At 44.7% G+C, this 16,480-nt stretch overlaps 2 protein-coding genes across 2 annotated transcripts in view; both read left to right on the top strand.

Annotated features, from left to right (window-relative positions):
* Positions 1-1,386: 1,386 nt before the first annotated feature.
* Positions 1,387-8,910, top strand: cxxc1a (CXXC finger protein 1a). The gene is made up of 13 exons (XM_041946202.1): positions 1,387-1,521; positions 1,618-1,718; positions 2,243-2,391; positions 2,561-2,716; positions 4,309-4,494; positions 4,575-4,676; positions 4,747-4,964; positions 5,908-6,115; positions 6,198-6,308; positions 6,720-6,769; positions 6,870-6,966; positions 7,746-7,898; positions 8,025-8,910. Exons 1-13 carry the CDS (start codon positions 1,457-1,459, stop codon positions 8,169-8,171), a joined length of 1,743 nt encoding a protein of 580 aa, XP_041802136.1. The 5' UTR covers positions 1,387-1,456; the 3' UTR covers positions 8,172-8,910.
* A 1,246-nt stretch (positions 8,911-10,156) lies between these two features.
* The window catches only part of hdac6 (histone deacetylase 6), a 15,273-nt gene continuing 8,949 nt past the window's right edge, over positions 10,157-16,480 (top strand). The window contains exons 1-11 of the mRNA XM_041945553.1: positions 10,157-11,471; positions 11,839-11,967; positions 12,963-13,048; positions 13,181-13,265; positions 13,450-13,490; positions 14,457-14,553; positions 14,861-14,958; positions 15,537-15,641; positions 15,754-15,822; positions 15,918-16,044; positions 16,413-16,478. Of these exons, the coding sequence (XP_041801487.1) occupies positions 11,400-11,471; positions 11,839-11,967; positions 12,963-13,048; positions 13,181-13,265; positions 13,450-13,490; positions 14,457-14,553; positions 14,861-14,958; positions 15,537-15,641; positions 15,754-15,822; positions 15,918-16,044; positions 16,413-16,478 (975 nt within the window). The 5' untranslated portion in view covers positions 10,157-11,399. The remainder of the gene's footprint in view (positions 11,472-11,838; positions 11,968-12,962; positions 13,049-13,180; positions 13,266-13,449; positions 13,491-14,456; positions 14,554-14,860; positions 14,959-15,536; positions 15,642-15,753; positions 15,823-15,917; positions 16,045-16,412; positions 16,479-16,480) is intronic.

Raw genomic sequence — 16,480 nt, 5'->3', positions numbered from 1 at the left:
ACACAGAACAGGCGGAAAAGTGAACGGAGTTTGGTTTCACGGTGGAAAACGATCAGACTGACCATGTTGGACCTGGTCTGATGTGGTCTGATGTGGTCCGGTCAGAGAAAACCTCTCTTCTTTTTTCATAAGCAGAATGAAGGTTTCCGTCCCTCACGATGCCTGCGTGTCACGGTTCGGGATTGAGACCAGGGTTTCTGGAGTCTTCATGTACATCTAGCCCACATGTGTCGAGTCTGTGCGGGGTAGCTTTAAATCTAGACCTGGTCTCATGTGGTCTGGATGGAGAAGCAGTGAAATGTCACTTTTTCACTTTTCATGAGTAAAGGTTTCACAGAACTATATAAAAAGAGATTTCACAGTTTTAAGTTATTATTAATCTTATTAATCTAAGTTCAATAAAAGGGTTTTTTTATGCAGAACCTGGTCTGATGGGTTCTGAATGGAGAGAAAAAAACTACAGTAAAATCAGCTTTTATTGTGAAGTTTTTCTGAAGTTTGTTACCAAAAGGAATAAAGTTTCATCTGAAAGAGGAAGAAACCAAAAAACTGGTTCAAGTGTTTTTTATTTTGAAAAATGGACAAAATTTTATGTTTCCAGTTTCTCAGATGTGAATATTTACCAATTTGCCGTCACAGTGAAGTGAATCTGACGCCTGAAGACCTTCATCTGGACATTCTCACCAGACATGTTCGCCATTTTCTTATTGATTCATCAACAAAATAATTGTCAGATTAATTGGTAATGAAAGTAATCAATAGTTTCACCCCAGGTTCTGTGCTAATGTAGTCCAGGTTTGACAAGTCTAAGTGAAGTGGTTTCTGATCCAGACCTGGTCTAGCGTGGTCTGGATAAACCGTAAAAATCAGCTTTTTTATGTCTTAACAAATTGAATGAAAGTTTCCACGAACGTTGGACTGGATTTGTGGCGTCTCCATCTCAATGTGGACCAGGTCTAACAAGTGCAGTGTTTGTAGACCTGGTCTGATGTGGTCTGGGTGGAGAAATAAACGGTTTTACAGATCTGAAACCAGGTTGTGGATCTGGCCAAGTGTCAACACGTCTCAGCACACTGGTTTTTGGTCTGGATAGAGAATAAAGTGTCATTTTTTACTGTCGTCACAAAGAGAGCAAAGGCTTCTCAAATCTCTGTCTTTCAATTCTCCATGTTCATCTGCTTCAGGTTTGACTAAACCTGGTCTGATGTGGTCTGGAGAGACGGGTTTCTACCTTTCTGTGACGTCGAGAGCCATTTTCACACAATCAGAGAATCGTCTAAAAAAACCAAACCCAGTGAGGACTTCCTGTCGCTGCTCTAACCAGATGTTGATGTTTCTCTCGTTTGTTTCTGGGTCTCAGACTGAGGAGGCTGCAGGAGCAGAGCGAGGCCTGGAGGAGGAAGAGGAAGGAAGAGGAGGAGAGGGGGGCGAAGAGGGAAGAGGAGGAGAGGTTGTCATGGAGACCCCTAACGGTCCCGTATACTGTGTCTGCAGGAGACCGGACATCAACTGTTTCATGATGTAACAAACCTCATGAGTCTGTTTGTAGAGTCCATGGACGTACAGATAGAACAGTTAACACTAACCTGTCTGTCTGTCTGTCTGTCTGTCTGTCAGAGGGTGTGACAGCTGTACTGAATGGTTTCATGGAAGCTGTATTGGAGTTTCAGAAAAAGCAGCTAAAGCCATCAGAGTCTGGTACTGTCCATCCTGCAGAGGTCAGTGTCCTATAATATCTAAAACCGTATCAGAAACATTAATGTAAAAATGTAAAAAGTATAACTTCTTCTTCTTCTTCTCATCATTAAATCTCACGTTCAGACTCAAACCAGCTGTGAATGCTAACTGCTAACTGCTAATAGTTTGGTGTTTATCAGGCTGATAGATCTTCTTCCTCTGAGCCACAGAGCTCCATTAAAACACATCAGTGAGCCTCACTGTCGCTCTGCTGACATGTTCCTTCATCACCATGAACACACACACACACCGTCCTGCTGCCACAAACACTCACTACAGCAAATGTGGATTCATCCGCCGCTGAAAATAGTCCCCAACAGATGCTCTAGTTCCACCTGTTTGTCTGATGGAGACGACAGCGAGCGGCTGTTTGAGGAAATTACTCAACCTTTTAAATATTAAACTAAACATCTGTGAGGAGAAGATTTACACCTTAAGTAGGAACCAATGAGCTGAGAGCCACAGACAGGAAGCGAGACACAGCTGTGTGTCCTGTCCTTTGCAGACAGAGACCCGTCTCTGGAGATTAAATACCGTCCAAAGAAGACCAAGGAGAAGGAGGAGAAAGAGTCGGAGCCAGAAGGGGAGGACAAACCTGACGGAGATGGGAGCTCCCCGCCCCAGCCCAGGATTGACAGGAGGCGGGGGTCACAGGTAACCTGGCAACCACGTGTATGTTTCTGCTGTAGTTTTATTGAGCCCAAGGGTTCATAGTGTTTTGACTCACACTTCTTTATAATACACATCAGTTGACATTTAAACCCTGAACTGACACTTACGTACAGTGTTGTGTATATTGTCTTGTCTGATGTTTGTGTTTCAGATCAAGCGCTCAGCCAGGATGTGTGGAGAGTGTGACGCCTGTCTGAGGACGGAGGACTGCGCTCAGTGCGACTTCTGTAAAGACATGAAGAAGTTCGGAGGTCCAAACAAAATCCGACAGAAGTGTCGACTGAGGCAGTGCGAGGTCCGAGCGCGGGTGAGTCTGCACCTGTTTCAGGTTTTATACGGACAATACCGTTCAGCTGCCTAAAATCTCCTGAGTGAGCAGGTGGCTGTTCCAGTTCCTCCTGTTCATCGCTGACTGTGAGGATTGTATGTTCTCAAAAACTGGAAAGTTCATTAAAACAACAGAAACTGTAAGTCAGCAGTGACTCAGGGACCACTTTATTAGGTGCACCTGTCCAGTCTAATGCAGTCAAGACTTCTATGAAGCCCGTGCTGTTCACGTTTAGTTACTGTTAATTCAAAACTGCATTCTAACAGTGTATTACTGCACTCTGAGTGTGAATTCCTACCCTCTGACTGTGTATTACTAACCTCTGACTGTGTATTACTACCCTCTGACTGTGTATTACTACCCTCTGACTGCATATTACTGCACTCTGACTGTGTATTACTGCACTCTGACTGTGTATTACTACCCTCTGACTGCATATTACTGCACTCTGACTGTGTATTACTGCACTCTGACTGTGTATTACTGCACTCTGACTGTGTATTACTGCACTCTGACTGCGTATTACTGCACTCTGACTGTGCATTACTACCCTCTGACTGTGTATTACTGCACTCTGGCTGTGTATTACTGCACTCTGAGTGTGTATTACTACCCTCTGACTGCATATTCCTACCCTCTGACTGTGTATTACCACCCTCTGACTGTGTATTACCACCCTCTGACTGTGTATTACTACCCTCTGACTGAGTATTACTACCCTCTGACTGCATATTACTGCACTCTGACTGCGTATTACTGCACTCTGACTGCTTATTACTGCACTCTGACTGTGTATTATTACCCTCTGACTGTGTATTACTACCCTCTGACTGCGTATTACTGCACTCTGACTGCTTATTACTGCACTCTGACTGTGTGTTACTACACTCTGACTGCCTATTACTACACTCTGACTGCTTAATACTGCACTCTGACTGTGTATTATTACCCTCTGACTGTGTATTACTACCCTCTGACTGCGTATTACTGCACTCTGACTGGTTATTTCTGCACTCTGACTGTGTATTATTGCACTCTGACTGTGTGTTACTACACTCTGACTGTGTATTACTGCGCTCTGACTGTGTATTACTGCACTCTGACTGTGTGTTACTACCCTCTGACTGTGTATTACTACCCTCTGACTGTGTATTACTGCACTCTGACACAGACACAGCTAGCTATACCAAAGAAGCTAATTTGTGAGCTAGGCGCAGCTGGGTGTGATAACTGATTTTTCCCTCTTTTTATGTAAATGAAAAACTAACTTTTTGATTTAGTTTTTGATTTGCATGAAGAATATCTAATGGCAGAATGCAGCATCTTCAGTTTTTAGGTACTGCACGGGTTCTGTGATGATTCTTCGTGGGTGGAAATACAATAATTAGATGAAGTCATAACGATGTTTCTGCTGTACTGATTGCCGTTTCTGTGGTTCTCCATTCTGCCTGCAGAGGGCACTGCAGTTGGTGACTTCACATTCAGGCGTTTCTAAAATTCTGATGATACTTTAATATGATTTAATGACGATCATGATGATATTATTGATGTTGTTATTGGTCTGTGAGCAGAAGATGCTTCGTGTCAAAGATGAGGAGATGAGTCGGAGTGGGGGGCGGGGGCGTGGTCTCCCAAGGAAAGGGGCGGGGCATCAGACAGAGGAGGAGGATGAGGAAGAAGAGGAGGAAGACGGGGTGTTCAGCGAGAGCGAGCTGGAGCTGTATGAGCAGTACAAAGCTGCTGGATACAGAGACCTGGTCAGTATGTGTGAGTGTGTCTGACCAATCAGCTGCCAGAAGAGGCACTTCCTGTGGTGTGATGCATCTTCCTGTTGCAGGTGTGGCACAGCGAGGATGAGGACGCTCAGCTGGACTCTCGGAGGAAGAAGGCCGTGAAGGTCAAACATGTCAAGAGACGAGAGAAGAAGACTGAGAAGAAGGTGAGGACGGTTTTCGCTTGCCTGCTGATGATGTCACTGATGATGTCACTAACACACCTGTCTCCTGTAGAAGTCCGTCTCTGCTCCTAAAGAGGAGGTGAAGCCTCGCCGTCACAAAGCGAAGCAGCGTCACAGGGAGCGTGTGCGGCACAGTGAGCGAGCAGGAGAGGGCGGGGCTAAGGAGGTGGGTGGAGCTCTGAGGCAGTGTCTGGGTCCAGGATGTGTCCATCCGGCGAGGGTCAACTCCAAATACTGCTCCGAGGACTGTGGCATGAAGCTCGCCGCCAAGTGAGTCTGATCACTCTTTTAGTAGTTGTGAAGGTGAAGACGCACCTGCGGCCTGCTCGATGAAGCAGGTTCAGCAAACCCAGGACATCGTTTCCGTACCGCGCTTCACTGAAACTAATGACGGTCACATAACGGTGGTTATTACCTCAGTAAGTCAGCCCGGGTTTTTCTCATGAGCGCGTTCGTATAAAGGGGGCGGGGTTTGCAGCATATCACATATATTGCAAACATGGACAAGTCTCCCAGCAGCAGAGTGAGCAAACTCGATTATTATGAAGAAGTTAAACAAAATCCAGTAAAAAAACAACACAGCTGCCAAACACAGGACGGACAGCATTTAACACTTGGATGACATCATCGCCTCGCCATCAGGCCACGAGTGTCTGACTGTAAAGACATTTGTGTGTTTCATTGAATGAGTGTGCTGCTCCAGTGTGTTCTGATGGCGTGTTTGAGGCTGCAGCCTCATTCTCTCAGCTGCTGAGGTGTCAAACGCACTGAAAGTGTTGCAGGATGATGTCAGTAGACAAAATCTACAGCTGTAATATAAAACATTGTCAGGGAAATCCAGAAGGCTGTGCTGGCCTCTGGACACACTCACCCCCCAAAGAGACCCTCTGCCGGCCTATACGAATGGTGAAGCCATTTTGAAGAGAATTGATTGGTCGGTAGGCGGTGCTTTTATATGTGTTGATGTCAAACACAACCTGCTCCGGAGCAGATCAGGTGTACAGAATAAGTTACCATGGCGACGTACCTCGCTATGTCGTGAACCACCGTCGTAACCCTGAAACCCAGAGAACCTGAAGTTACCGCAATAACCACAAATCCTGTCTTGTAGTTCAGGCCCCAGAACAACAGAGTCCACAACAAACTGCTGACTTACAGTTTCTGTTGTCTTTGTGTCTGTCTTAGTCTCTCTCTCTGTGTCTCTGTCCTCCAGTCGTATCTATGAGATCCTCCCTCAGAGGATTCAGCAGTGGCAGCAGAGTCCGTGCGTTGCCGAGGAGATGGGGAGGAGACAGCTGGAGCGAATCAGGAAGGAGCAGCAGGCAGCGAGGCTCCGCCTCACACTGATGGAGAAACGTTTCCATGAGCTCGAGGGCATCATCGCCAACGCCAAACAGCAGCAGGTCCAACACCAGGAGGAGGTACGAGGCAGAGGGACAGAGGGACAGTTAGCTGTTAGTTTGATCCATGTGTTTCCGCTCATCTGTCTGTCTCTCTGTCCAGGTGACTGAAGGTGATGGTGATGACACAGACCTTCAGATCTTCTGTGTTTCCTGCAGCCATCCTGTCAACCCCAAGGTGGCGCTGAGACACATGGAGAGATGCTACGCTAAGGTCAGTTAACAGAGTCAGGACCTAAAGTGTGTCTTTATTAAACAGGAAAACACTGAGAGACACAAACACTGAAAACCAGGCAGCCAGTTACTGTAAAGCTGTTTATGGAGGCTGATAGTTGGCTTAATTAGTGTTAATTAGTGGATTAGATTTAGATTCAGACCTCTTCTAGACGTTGAGAGATTAAAGAAAAATATGTCTGATGAATGATGAAAGTAATTTTCCACTAACATTACTTATAGAGACAGTCATTTCAAAACGATGGTGAATCAAAAAACAATCAAACACAGAACAATCTGAAGTCTGTGTGTCTACACTGGACAGGTGCTCCAGCCAATCACAGGCAGAGTTTACACACTCAGTGAAAAGTTCAGCTAATCCCAGCTGTCTCTCTCTCTCTGTGTTCAACAGTATGAGAGTCAGACATCGTTTGGTTCCATGTACCCAACGCGCATAGAGGGGTAAGAACACCTGTCTGTCTGTCTGTCTGTCTGTCTGTCTGTCTGTCTCTCTGCTGTCAGAGTAAGACCTGTCTTTCTCTCATGTCTGCCTGTGTTTCAGAGCGACCCGGCTGTTCTGTGATGTGTATAACCCTCAGAGTAAGACGTACTGTAAGCGGCTGCAGGTTCTGTGTCCCGAACACTCCAGAGATCCAAAGGTTGGTCTAATAGTGGAAATGATTATCTGCTGCTTCTGTTTCTGGACCAGTGGTATTTCTGTGTTTGTGCCCCTTAACTCCAGAGGTCTGACCTCTCTGCCTGTCTCTCTGTCTCTCTGTCTGTCTCTCTACCTGTCTCTCTGTGTCTCCGTGTCTCTCCGTGTCTCCCTGTCTGTCTCTCTGCCTGTCTCCCCATGTCTCTCTGTCTGTCTCTCTACCTGTCTCTCTGTGTCTCTGTGTCTCTCGGTGTCTCTCTGCCTGTCTCTCTGTGTCTCTGAGTGTCTCTCTGCCTGTCTCTCTGTCTGTCTCTCTACCTGTCTCTCTGTGTCTCCATGTCTCTCCGTGTCTCTCGGCCTGTCTCTCTCTGTGTCTCTCTGCCTGTCTCTCTTTGTGTCTCTCTACCTGTCTCGCTGTAACTCTCTACCTGTTTCTCTGTGTCTCCCTGTCTGTCTCTCTGCCTCTCTCCCCATGTCTCTCTGGCTGACTCTCGGTATCTCTCTGCCTGTCTCTCCGTCTCTTTGCCGGCCTCTCTGTCTCTCTGAGTGTCTCTCTGCCTGTTTCTCTGTCTCTCCATGTCTCTCTGCCTGTCTCTCTGTCTCTTTGCCTGCCTCTCTGTCTCTCTGCCTGTCTCGCTGTGTGTCTCTCTGCCTGTCTCTCTGTCTCTTTGCCTGCCTCTCTGTCTCTCTGCCTGTCTCTCTGCCTGTTTCTCTGTCTCTCCATGTCTCTCTGCCTGACTCTCTGTATCTCTCTGCCTGTCTCCCTGCCTGTCTGTCTGTCAGGTCCCAGCAGACGAGGTGTGTGGTTGTCCTCTGGTTAAAGACGTGTTTGAGCCGACAGGAGAGTTTTGTCGGGTGTCAAAGAGGAAGTGTAACAAACATTACTGCTGGGAGAAACTTCGCCGCGCTGAGGTCGACCTGGAGAGAGTCCGAGTGGTAACGAGCTGTCGACAGAACTTTATTGACACTGCGCTTCGTTAACATCACGGTAATGACTGGAGCTCAGAACCTAATCCTCTCTCCCTGTCTGTCTGTCTACCTCTCTGTCTGTCCCTCCGTCAGTGGTATAAGCTGGACGAGCTGTTTGAGCAAGAGAGGAATCTGAGGACGGCAATGACGAATCGAGCCGGTTTATTGGCTCTGATGCTGCACCAGACCATCCAACACGACCCTATCACAACTGATCTGCGCACTGCCAAGGACAGGTAGACAGACAGGTAGATATTTCAGTGTGAGGTCGCTGAACATGCACCGAGGTTTCAGAGGCAGCAAACGGAAGCACATTAGATCCAGCAGACACACACAAAGTTCCACCTCAGCTCAGAAGTCTGAGATCCAGATTTCATCACGGTCAGATCCAGATGTTGTTAGTATGAGCTGACGTCATTCTGACACAAACATCCCATAAATATGTGTTTACGTGCTTAGAGGTCAGTCAAGTACTACACTACCCACAATTCTACCAGTCAGAGATGTGGCTGTTGCTATGGAGACGCACTAATTGAGCACTACAGTTTTTAACATTTTCTATAATTCTGTAAATTCTGAAAGAAATAATCACATGAATACTTCCGGAGGGAATGTGTGATGTTTAGTCTGTTTTACATCTGCTCATTATAATGTTACAAAATATTTTCACAATAAGAGCATGTCGCTCTGACGGGGATTTTACTTTCATTCCAGACAGGTCGACGGATTTATTTCACGTGGTGTAAAATCAGTATTTCTTGAGCTTTATTCATGTGATTATTTATTTCTGTAATGTGGAACATGTCGTCCTGCAGACTCTTTGTGTTTGTTTGTGATTCATCTTCGACCTGCACACGGACAAAATGATAAGAACACTACAGACAGAAACTTTAATATGGTTGTGTATATTGCACTTCGTTTTTTTAATCTTTATTGATATTTTTATTGCTCTTTATCCCTGTATCATTTTGTATCTCAGTCTCTGCTTCAGTTGTTTTGTATCATTTGTTCATGTTGTATACAAACTCATGTTTTATTAAACATTTTAAACAGGTTTCCTGTAGAATATGACATTTTGTGGAGATGAAATTATGCCAAGATGATAAAAGATTTCTGACATAATAATGTTTGGAGCTGCAGATGTCGTCAAAACCTTTTATTTTATTTCATGTCACAACAAACACATGTAAAAGAAGAGTACGAGGCCAGCTGGAAACAAGCTGTTTCTCTCTTCTAGTTCGTACACATGATGTGACTAGATGTCATTAATGTTTTTATATGTATTTAAATAATAGTTTATTTTTTGAATCAAAAGACGTCACAGAAACAAAGTCCAGTCGAAACATCTGTAGATTTGGTGGCAGCTTTGCTCTCTGGTGTCGTTCTCTCAGCTGCTTCATGGAACGAAGGAGTGTTCTGACACTCTGAGCTCCAACTCATTTCAAACCATCTCAGCTGGGTTCAGGTCAGGTGATTGTGGAGACCGGGTCATGTGATGCAGCCCTCAGAGAGCCTGGAGGTGTGTTCTGGGTCATTGTCCTGTTGAAGAACCCATGATGGTCCAGTAAAATAGGCGGGCTCACCTGTGGCAGCGAGGTGCCGTGGTAACCATGCTGGTTCAGTGTGCTGTGAACCCCACACCATCACACCTCCACCTGCTTCACGGTGGAACAATGCCATCTGTTCACCCTCTCTGCACCTCACAAAGACATGACGGCTGGAACCAAACAGCTCAGATCTAGACTCATCAGATCAGAGTCCACGTCTTCACTGGTCTAACGTCCAGTCATTTTGTCTGGGTTCGAGCACTTTTCTTCTTGTTGGTCTCCCTCCGTCATGGTCTCTTTGCAGCAGTTGGAGCCGAAGGCCTGATTCACTCAGTCTCCTCCATCAGTTGATGTTGAGATGTGTCTGCTGCTCAAACTTTGTGCAGCATTAATCTGAGCTGCTGTTAACATCTGATATCTGAGGCTGGCCACTGTGATGGACCTCCTGGTCTTCTGTCCCGGAACAGAATCATCTTTTATATATAATATATATATTATACTAACATTAATGTAGTTGCGTTTTTTTGTACTGGTGGATCTTGAAATTATGAAATATATATGATGTAATGTTCTGAAATAATTATCTCATAATTGAGACATGTGTGACGTCACTCCAGTCGCGCCGGTGACGTCACATGTGTGCGACGGTTCTGTTGGCGCTCAGAATAGAAGAAGAGAGACAGGAAGCTGCTGTAAGTCTGAATGTTTCTAATTGACCGTTTACAGCTTCTTTATAGCACTGCTAACAAGCAGAGAGGCTAACGGGTTAGCTAACACCACAGGTGTACCCCGTCAGAGACTGGTCCTGGTCCGGGTCCGGGTCTTGGTTAGCAATTAGTTCCCCTTCCTGAATTATTCCGTGTTTCTCTGTTTGGAGACTAACTTGTGTCGTTATTCTCCACAGTTTGACTGTAGGGCGTATTCAGGTGTCGTCAGTCAGTTAAAAATATAAACACAGAAGAAGAAACGTTCTTTTGATGCATTAAAGGACCGTCGTTTTTTTTCAAGTCCAATATATAAAGACTGATTGCATTTGTGTAGAAATGAAAAAGAGAAGAACGGGGTTGATGGTGTGATATCCTTTGATTATATTGCTGGTACATATATTAAAACCAAACATTCTTTCTGTATAAAGTGAAGTCAGAATCAATATTATGAATAATAAATCTGCGAGGCCCTTCTACTGCATGCTGGTTTGGTTCAGGTTGGAGTAGCACAGAAAAAACCTTCTGATCACAGAGATGATGATGATGCTGCAGGTAACTGTGGGTCTGTTGTAATAATCCATCAGTTAATGTTTAAAGTTAATGCCCAGGTGCCCTTAACTAGTCTTAATCAATACAAGACATATAGTGGAAGAAGTATTCAGATCATTTACTTCAGTAAAAGTACTGATACCACACTAGAAATACTCCCAAGTAAAAGCCCTGCATTGAAAAATTAAGTATTATCAGCAAAATGTACTCAAAGTGTTGAAAAGTAAAAGTATTTGTTTGTTGTCAGAATGAGCCCAGTCAGTGTGATTAATTACTGGATCGTTGTTGTTATTGATGTGTAACACTGTACTTGAATGTTATAGCTGCTGCAGGTGGAGCTCATCTGAAATTCTTCATATACTTTATTACTGATTGCGAGATAATCTGTAACACAGCAACTGATTTTGGAGCTGATCACATGGTTTGATCATCTTAAGTAACTGTCAGATAAATGTGGTGCAGTAGAAGTAGAAAAGAAAAGACTCAATTAAATTACAAGTACTTCAAAGTTCAGTTTTTACTTCACAGTAAACTGAAGTCGACTCAGACTGAAGTGAGGAGTGAATCGATTCGTCTGTGAATTCAGAGACTAATCAGCAGTTTGATTCATCGGTGTCTTCATCTGTGAGCTGCAGTGGTGTTTCTCTTCAGGTGGATCAGCAGTTATGCAGTCTGGATCAGATCCTCCGGGATCTGGACTGAAGTCAGTCAGAAGATCCCCTCGTCTGTCTCCTCAGGTTGGTCATCTGACACACACGCACACACGCGCACACACACACACACACACACACACACACACACAGATGTATCACTGATCAGAAGTCAGTCAGTCATTGGAAGAAATGTCTGATTAATGATTATTCCTGCACCTGTCAATCATCCACCGGAGCGGAGTTTGACCTCAGGTTGTCTCCACCGTCTCCTTCTGTTACTCTGTGGTTCTGCACGTGGTTTCATGTTAGTGGATGAATGTTTAACACTTTTCTCAGATTTCTGTTTCCTTATTTCAGGTTTGTCTGAACTCTGTTTGTGTCTGATGACCCAGCAGCTTCATCGGGAGCAGAGAGGTGAATTTTAATGAAACGTGGATGTTTGTGTTTTCAGTGCGGCAGCCGCAGTAAAGGAAAGGAGGAAAAGAAAGGAGGGAGCAGTCTGCAGGAGGTGAAGAGGAGAGGAAGGATGGAGAGGAGCAGAGAGGAAGAGGAGGAGATGAGCGACAGACTGAAGACGCTGGTGAGACTGAACAAATTAGTCTGATTCAGATAAAATGTCTGAAAGCTTCCTGTTGAATAGAACATTGTGTATCCAGCTCAGGTGTTTCTGTTGTGAAAGTCACACTCATTACCTTAATATGAGCATCAGCATCTCACCTCCAAAACTAATAAATCAATAAAATAAATGGCAAAAGATCAGATGGACAAAACTGACAGAGAGTTCCTCCAAACTCCTGAAGGACAAAGCTGCAACAACAACCTCGATTCCAAAGACACTGTGACTCTGTGTGAAACATCAATCCAAGAGAATGTCCTTTCTGACTTGAACTCACCTGAAAGCAGCACAAAGTCAGTATGTTTACTGTTTGAGCTCATCAGGTTCATTTCTGTAAATATCTGCTGATTCTGAATGGTTTCTGGTTTGATGTTTGAAACAGAGTCCAGACTGTTTGGAATCAGGGTTGTAGATACAAACAGCTGGACCACAGCACATCTTGGCTCTTCATACACTCGGCCTTCATGCAGAATGAGCTGGTGGACCATCCACTGCACCGCACAAACACACACACCTGCAAGTCACTGATAATGACGCAGCAAACACACACTAACATAATAAATTTGACAAACACACACTTTTAATGTAAAAACACTGAATGGGCTCCAGGGTAGATACACACTCATCTGCTCTGCTGAAAGACTCTTCAACCATTGTGCATTCTTGATTCTGACCCAACAGGTTACTGCAGGTTGATTTCTAACATTTGTTAGTTATTGGTTACTAATAAGTTACCACCGGGTGGAGGTGCATCCTGCTGCCACCAGTTCAAAACACTGAATGTCGGTGTCACTGACTGGGGGAGCAGAGTCTGCTGTCTGAAAACACTGTGAAGGCTCAGTCTGAAGACACCAACAAGCCAGCTGGCTGCTTCCACTAATAACCCCAACCCTGTGTGTGTGTGTGTGTGTGTGTGTGTGTGTGTGTGTGTGTGTGTGTGTGTGTGTGTGTGTGTGCAGGATCTGTCCAGTAGATCAGCAGTCAGTGGAACAGGTCTGGTTTTCTCTGAGATCTTCACTCATCATAAGAACTTGTGGGAGTCCAGGTAACCTGCTCACCTTCCTCACATTAAAGAAAAAGATTTCAACACATGATTTGAATCATTTTCTAGAAGTGAATCATTGTGATGAGTGTGTTGTGTCCTCTCCATGACTGCGTGTTGTGTTGTGTTGTTCAGTCATCCAGAGAGTCCAGACAGAGTGACGTCCATCATGAAGGAGCTGGAGAGAGGAGACCTGCTGTCTCGCTGCGTCAGAGTGGAGGTCGTTATTCACATGACTGAAACGTGTTCAGTCTTTTCTTAGCCAGCTTGTTAGCATTAGCTGCTGTTGAGCCAACGTTCAGATATTGGTGACTCTCAAATCCTCTATTGTTCAGATGAATGAATGAACATCCTGAAGGTGGCGCTGTGTGCTTACACCCCTCATCTGTCTGTCTGTGTTTCAGCCCAGAGAAGCTACAGAAGAAGAGCTGCTGCTCGCTCACACGTGAGTCCACAAACATCGGACACATTGAAGGGTGGACGCAACACTAGAAACACATGTAGAACCTTTAACCCCTTGATGCCTGAATTTATTTAGAATTATATTAAAAAAATTAATTCTTTGTGTTTTTGCTGTCAAATTGACCCTGAATTAAGAGGAGTTTGGTAATTTTTCTGTAGTACATACAATAGATATAAATGTAGGTAATTTAGGTAAATTAGCAAATTAAATGCAAGCATTAACGCCTGTTGTCGCTAATTTTCAGAATTCATAAATGTGCATCATAAAAGCCACAAAATTGGCTCACAACCATTACATTGTAACAACAATTAGAACAGGGGTTCTTTCACTTTGACCGGTCCGATGAGAAACCAGTGCTTGCAAAAGGTTCCTAGGTGTGTTTTGAATATGCACAAACCGGCATCAGAGGAATGCATCCGCGATTCGGCTGCAATGTGGATTAAAGCGGTGTGATGCGAATTCGTGACAATCGGCGTTAAGGGTTTAAATGCAGCATGAAACAGTTCCTACCTGTTCACCCGTAGCAGCTCTGGTTTGATTAACCAGAACAACCAGCCACTCGGGAGGCAGAGGTCCTCACAGTTGTCCCACCTATAGACGCGGGTATGGTCTTCAGGCCGTGTTGCTCTTATGATCTTAAATCTTTAAAATAAAAAAGTTTGTGTTTAGATGCAAATTATAGTTTTTAAAAACCAACTGTTTTTCATATACATATATTTTGGACCAAAAGTATTGAACAGGTATTTATTTTTGAAGGTGAGACCTGTGTCTGTCGGTGGGCTGGGGGTCCAGTATGGGTCAACTCTGAGGACCATGTCCCTGCGACGTGGCTCCAGCAGCTGTGAATGATTATCTGTCAGTACTGTACTATGAGGTACTCTGATGTACTCTGATGTACTTTGAGATACTCTGAAGTACTCTAATGTACCTTCTCCTGTGCGTTTGTAGGAAACATTATGTGGATTTGATAAAGTCGACTCAGATGATGACAGACAGTGAGCTACACGCTCTGTCTGAGAAATACGACTCCGTTTACCTTCATCCTGTAAGAACACACACATACACAAACATATACACAGAGACGTGTGTACACACACACACCCCAAAAAAGGAGAAAGATAATAACAGGAAAACACACACACACACACATATATATATATATGAAATATATTAAAGAAAAATATGTTTTTTAAAATACATATGATTTTTTTATAGAAAAAAACAAAAGTGTAGAAATTATTAACATTTAGCAGCACAAAGAGGAACTTTCATCAGTTGAAATACAGTGAAATAATGTGTGTGTGTGTGTGTGTGTGTGTGTGTTTGTGTGTGTGTGTGTGTGTGTGTGTCAGGAGTCCTACAAGGTGTGTGTGTCAGCAGTGGGTTCAGTCCTCCAGCTGGTCGATCAGGTCATGACCTCTGAACTCAGGAATGGATTCGCTGTCATCAGGTAACAACTGCAGCTTCTTATGGTGCGTTCAGGAGCTCCTCGTCAGCTCGTAGAAGTGAACATACACCTGTTTACTTGCAGCGAGTTTCCGTGGAATACACAGTGTTAAACTGGGACCAGCTTTAGTTTACCAGTTATGATATTTGAGTTAGTTTCCACCAATCAGAAGGCTCTCCTGCAGCTGTGTTCAGTCAGAGCCACTTCCTGCTGCTCATATTTCACCTTAAGAAACATGCACTCCCCCAGACACACCTGGTGGACACCTGCACTCTTCACTGCAACTTTGTGAACAACAAGATATGAACATTTCCTCCTCGGTGGCACAGTAGAAATACATGAGGGAGGAAGTGAAGAATAGATAGAATAGATGGACCATAGATCTGGACTCACTTTACACCTGAACTCTCTGCACACCTGCACTCAATGCACACCTGGACTCATCATAGATCTGGACTCACTGTACACCCGACAGTTTGTAATTATGATTTGCCCACCTCAGGTGATGGAGACAAAACCAAACAACAATAACAAGTCTGTCTCTCTGTCTGTCTCTCTCTGTCCATCTGTCTGTCTGTCAGACCTCCAGGTCATCATGCTCAGTCTAACGAGTCGAACGGTTTCTGTATCTTCAACAACGTTGCGATCGCAGCTCGATACGCTCGGACTAGACACTCAGTCAGCAGGTAAGTGTTTGTGTGTTTCTACTAATCACTAGTACATATATTAATCAATGAGTAATAATGATAATGACTCTGTGTTTGTGTGTTTGTGTGTGTGTGTGTGTGTGTGTGTCAGGGTGTTGATAGTGGACTGGGATGTTCATCATGGTCAAGGTATCCAGTACCTGTTCCAGGAAGACCCCAGGTAAACCCCGATCCTCCATCATGGTTACGCACTGTGTTTTCTTCACACACACACAAATAACAATGATGAAATCTGTGTGTGTGTGTGTGTCCCAGCGTCCTGTACTTCAGTGTCCACAGGTATGAGCAGGGCTCTTTCTGGCCTCACCTGTCAGAGTCTGACAGTCAGTTTGTCGGCAGTGGACGAGCTGAAGGCAGAAACATCAACCTGCCCTGGAACAAGGTGACACTGCTCATGTTAGCTCTGTCTCCTCAGGGGACAGTTAAGGACACAAACATGCACCTCACTGTTACCTCCTACACAGCTCAGTCCTCAGGGGGGCGATATGGAGTGAATCATAGCAGACGCGTTCAGGTAGCGCTTCATCAGACTGAGCTGTGGTTGTTTTAAAGATGGATTTCATGCCTCATGCTTCTCTGGCTGCAGCTCAAACTCACCATGTTTACTCCCTACTCCCTTACCACCCTGAGTTACCTGTTACCTGCTGTGCTGTGAATGAACGCTCAGAGGACTGTTTTACTGCTGGAAGTCTTCTTCAACTCGTCACTGCTGTTTCACATCTTCATCCTTGTGTGTTTCTCATCCTTCAGACGGGGATGACAGACGCTGATTACATCACAGCTTTTCAACAACTGCTGCTGCCTGTAGCCCACGAGGT

The sequence above is a fragment of the Chelmon rostratus genome, chromosome 10, assembly GCF_017976325.1.
Source record: "Chelmon rostratus isolate fCheRos1 chromosome 10, fCheRos1.pri, whole genome shotgun sequence".
Classification (NCBI taxonomy): Eukaryota; Metazoa; Chordata; class Actinopteri; order Chaetodontiformes; family Chaetodontidae; genus Chelmon; species Chelmon rostratus.
This window is presented reverse-complemented; position numbering and strand designations above follow the sequence as displayed.

Coding starts and splice junctions, on each gene's coding strand:
- cxxc1a (XM_041946202.1), top strand. CDS start 1,457: ATGGAGACCCCTAACGGTCCCGTATACTGTGTCTGCAGGAGACCGGAC. Junction 2,392..2,560: donor ACAGGAGGCGGGGGTCACAG/GTAACCTGGCAA, acceptor TTTGTGTTTCAG/ATCAAGCGCTCAGCCAGGAT. Junction 2,717..4,308: donor AGTGCGAGGTCCGAGCGCGG/GTGAGTCTGCAC, acceptor GTCTGTGAGCAG/AAGATGCTTCGTGTCAAAGA.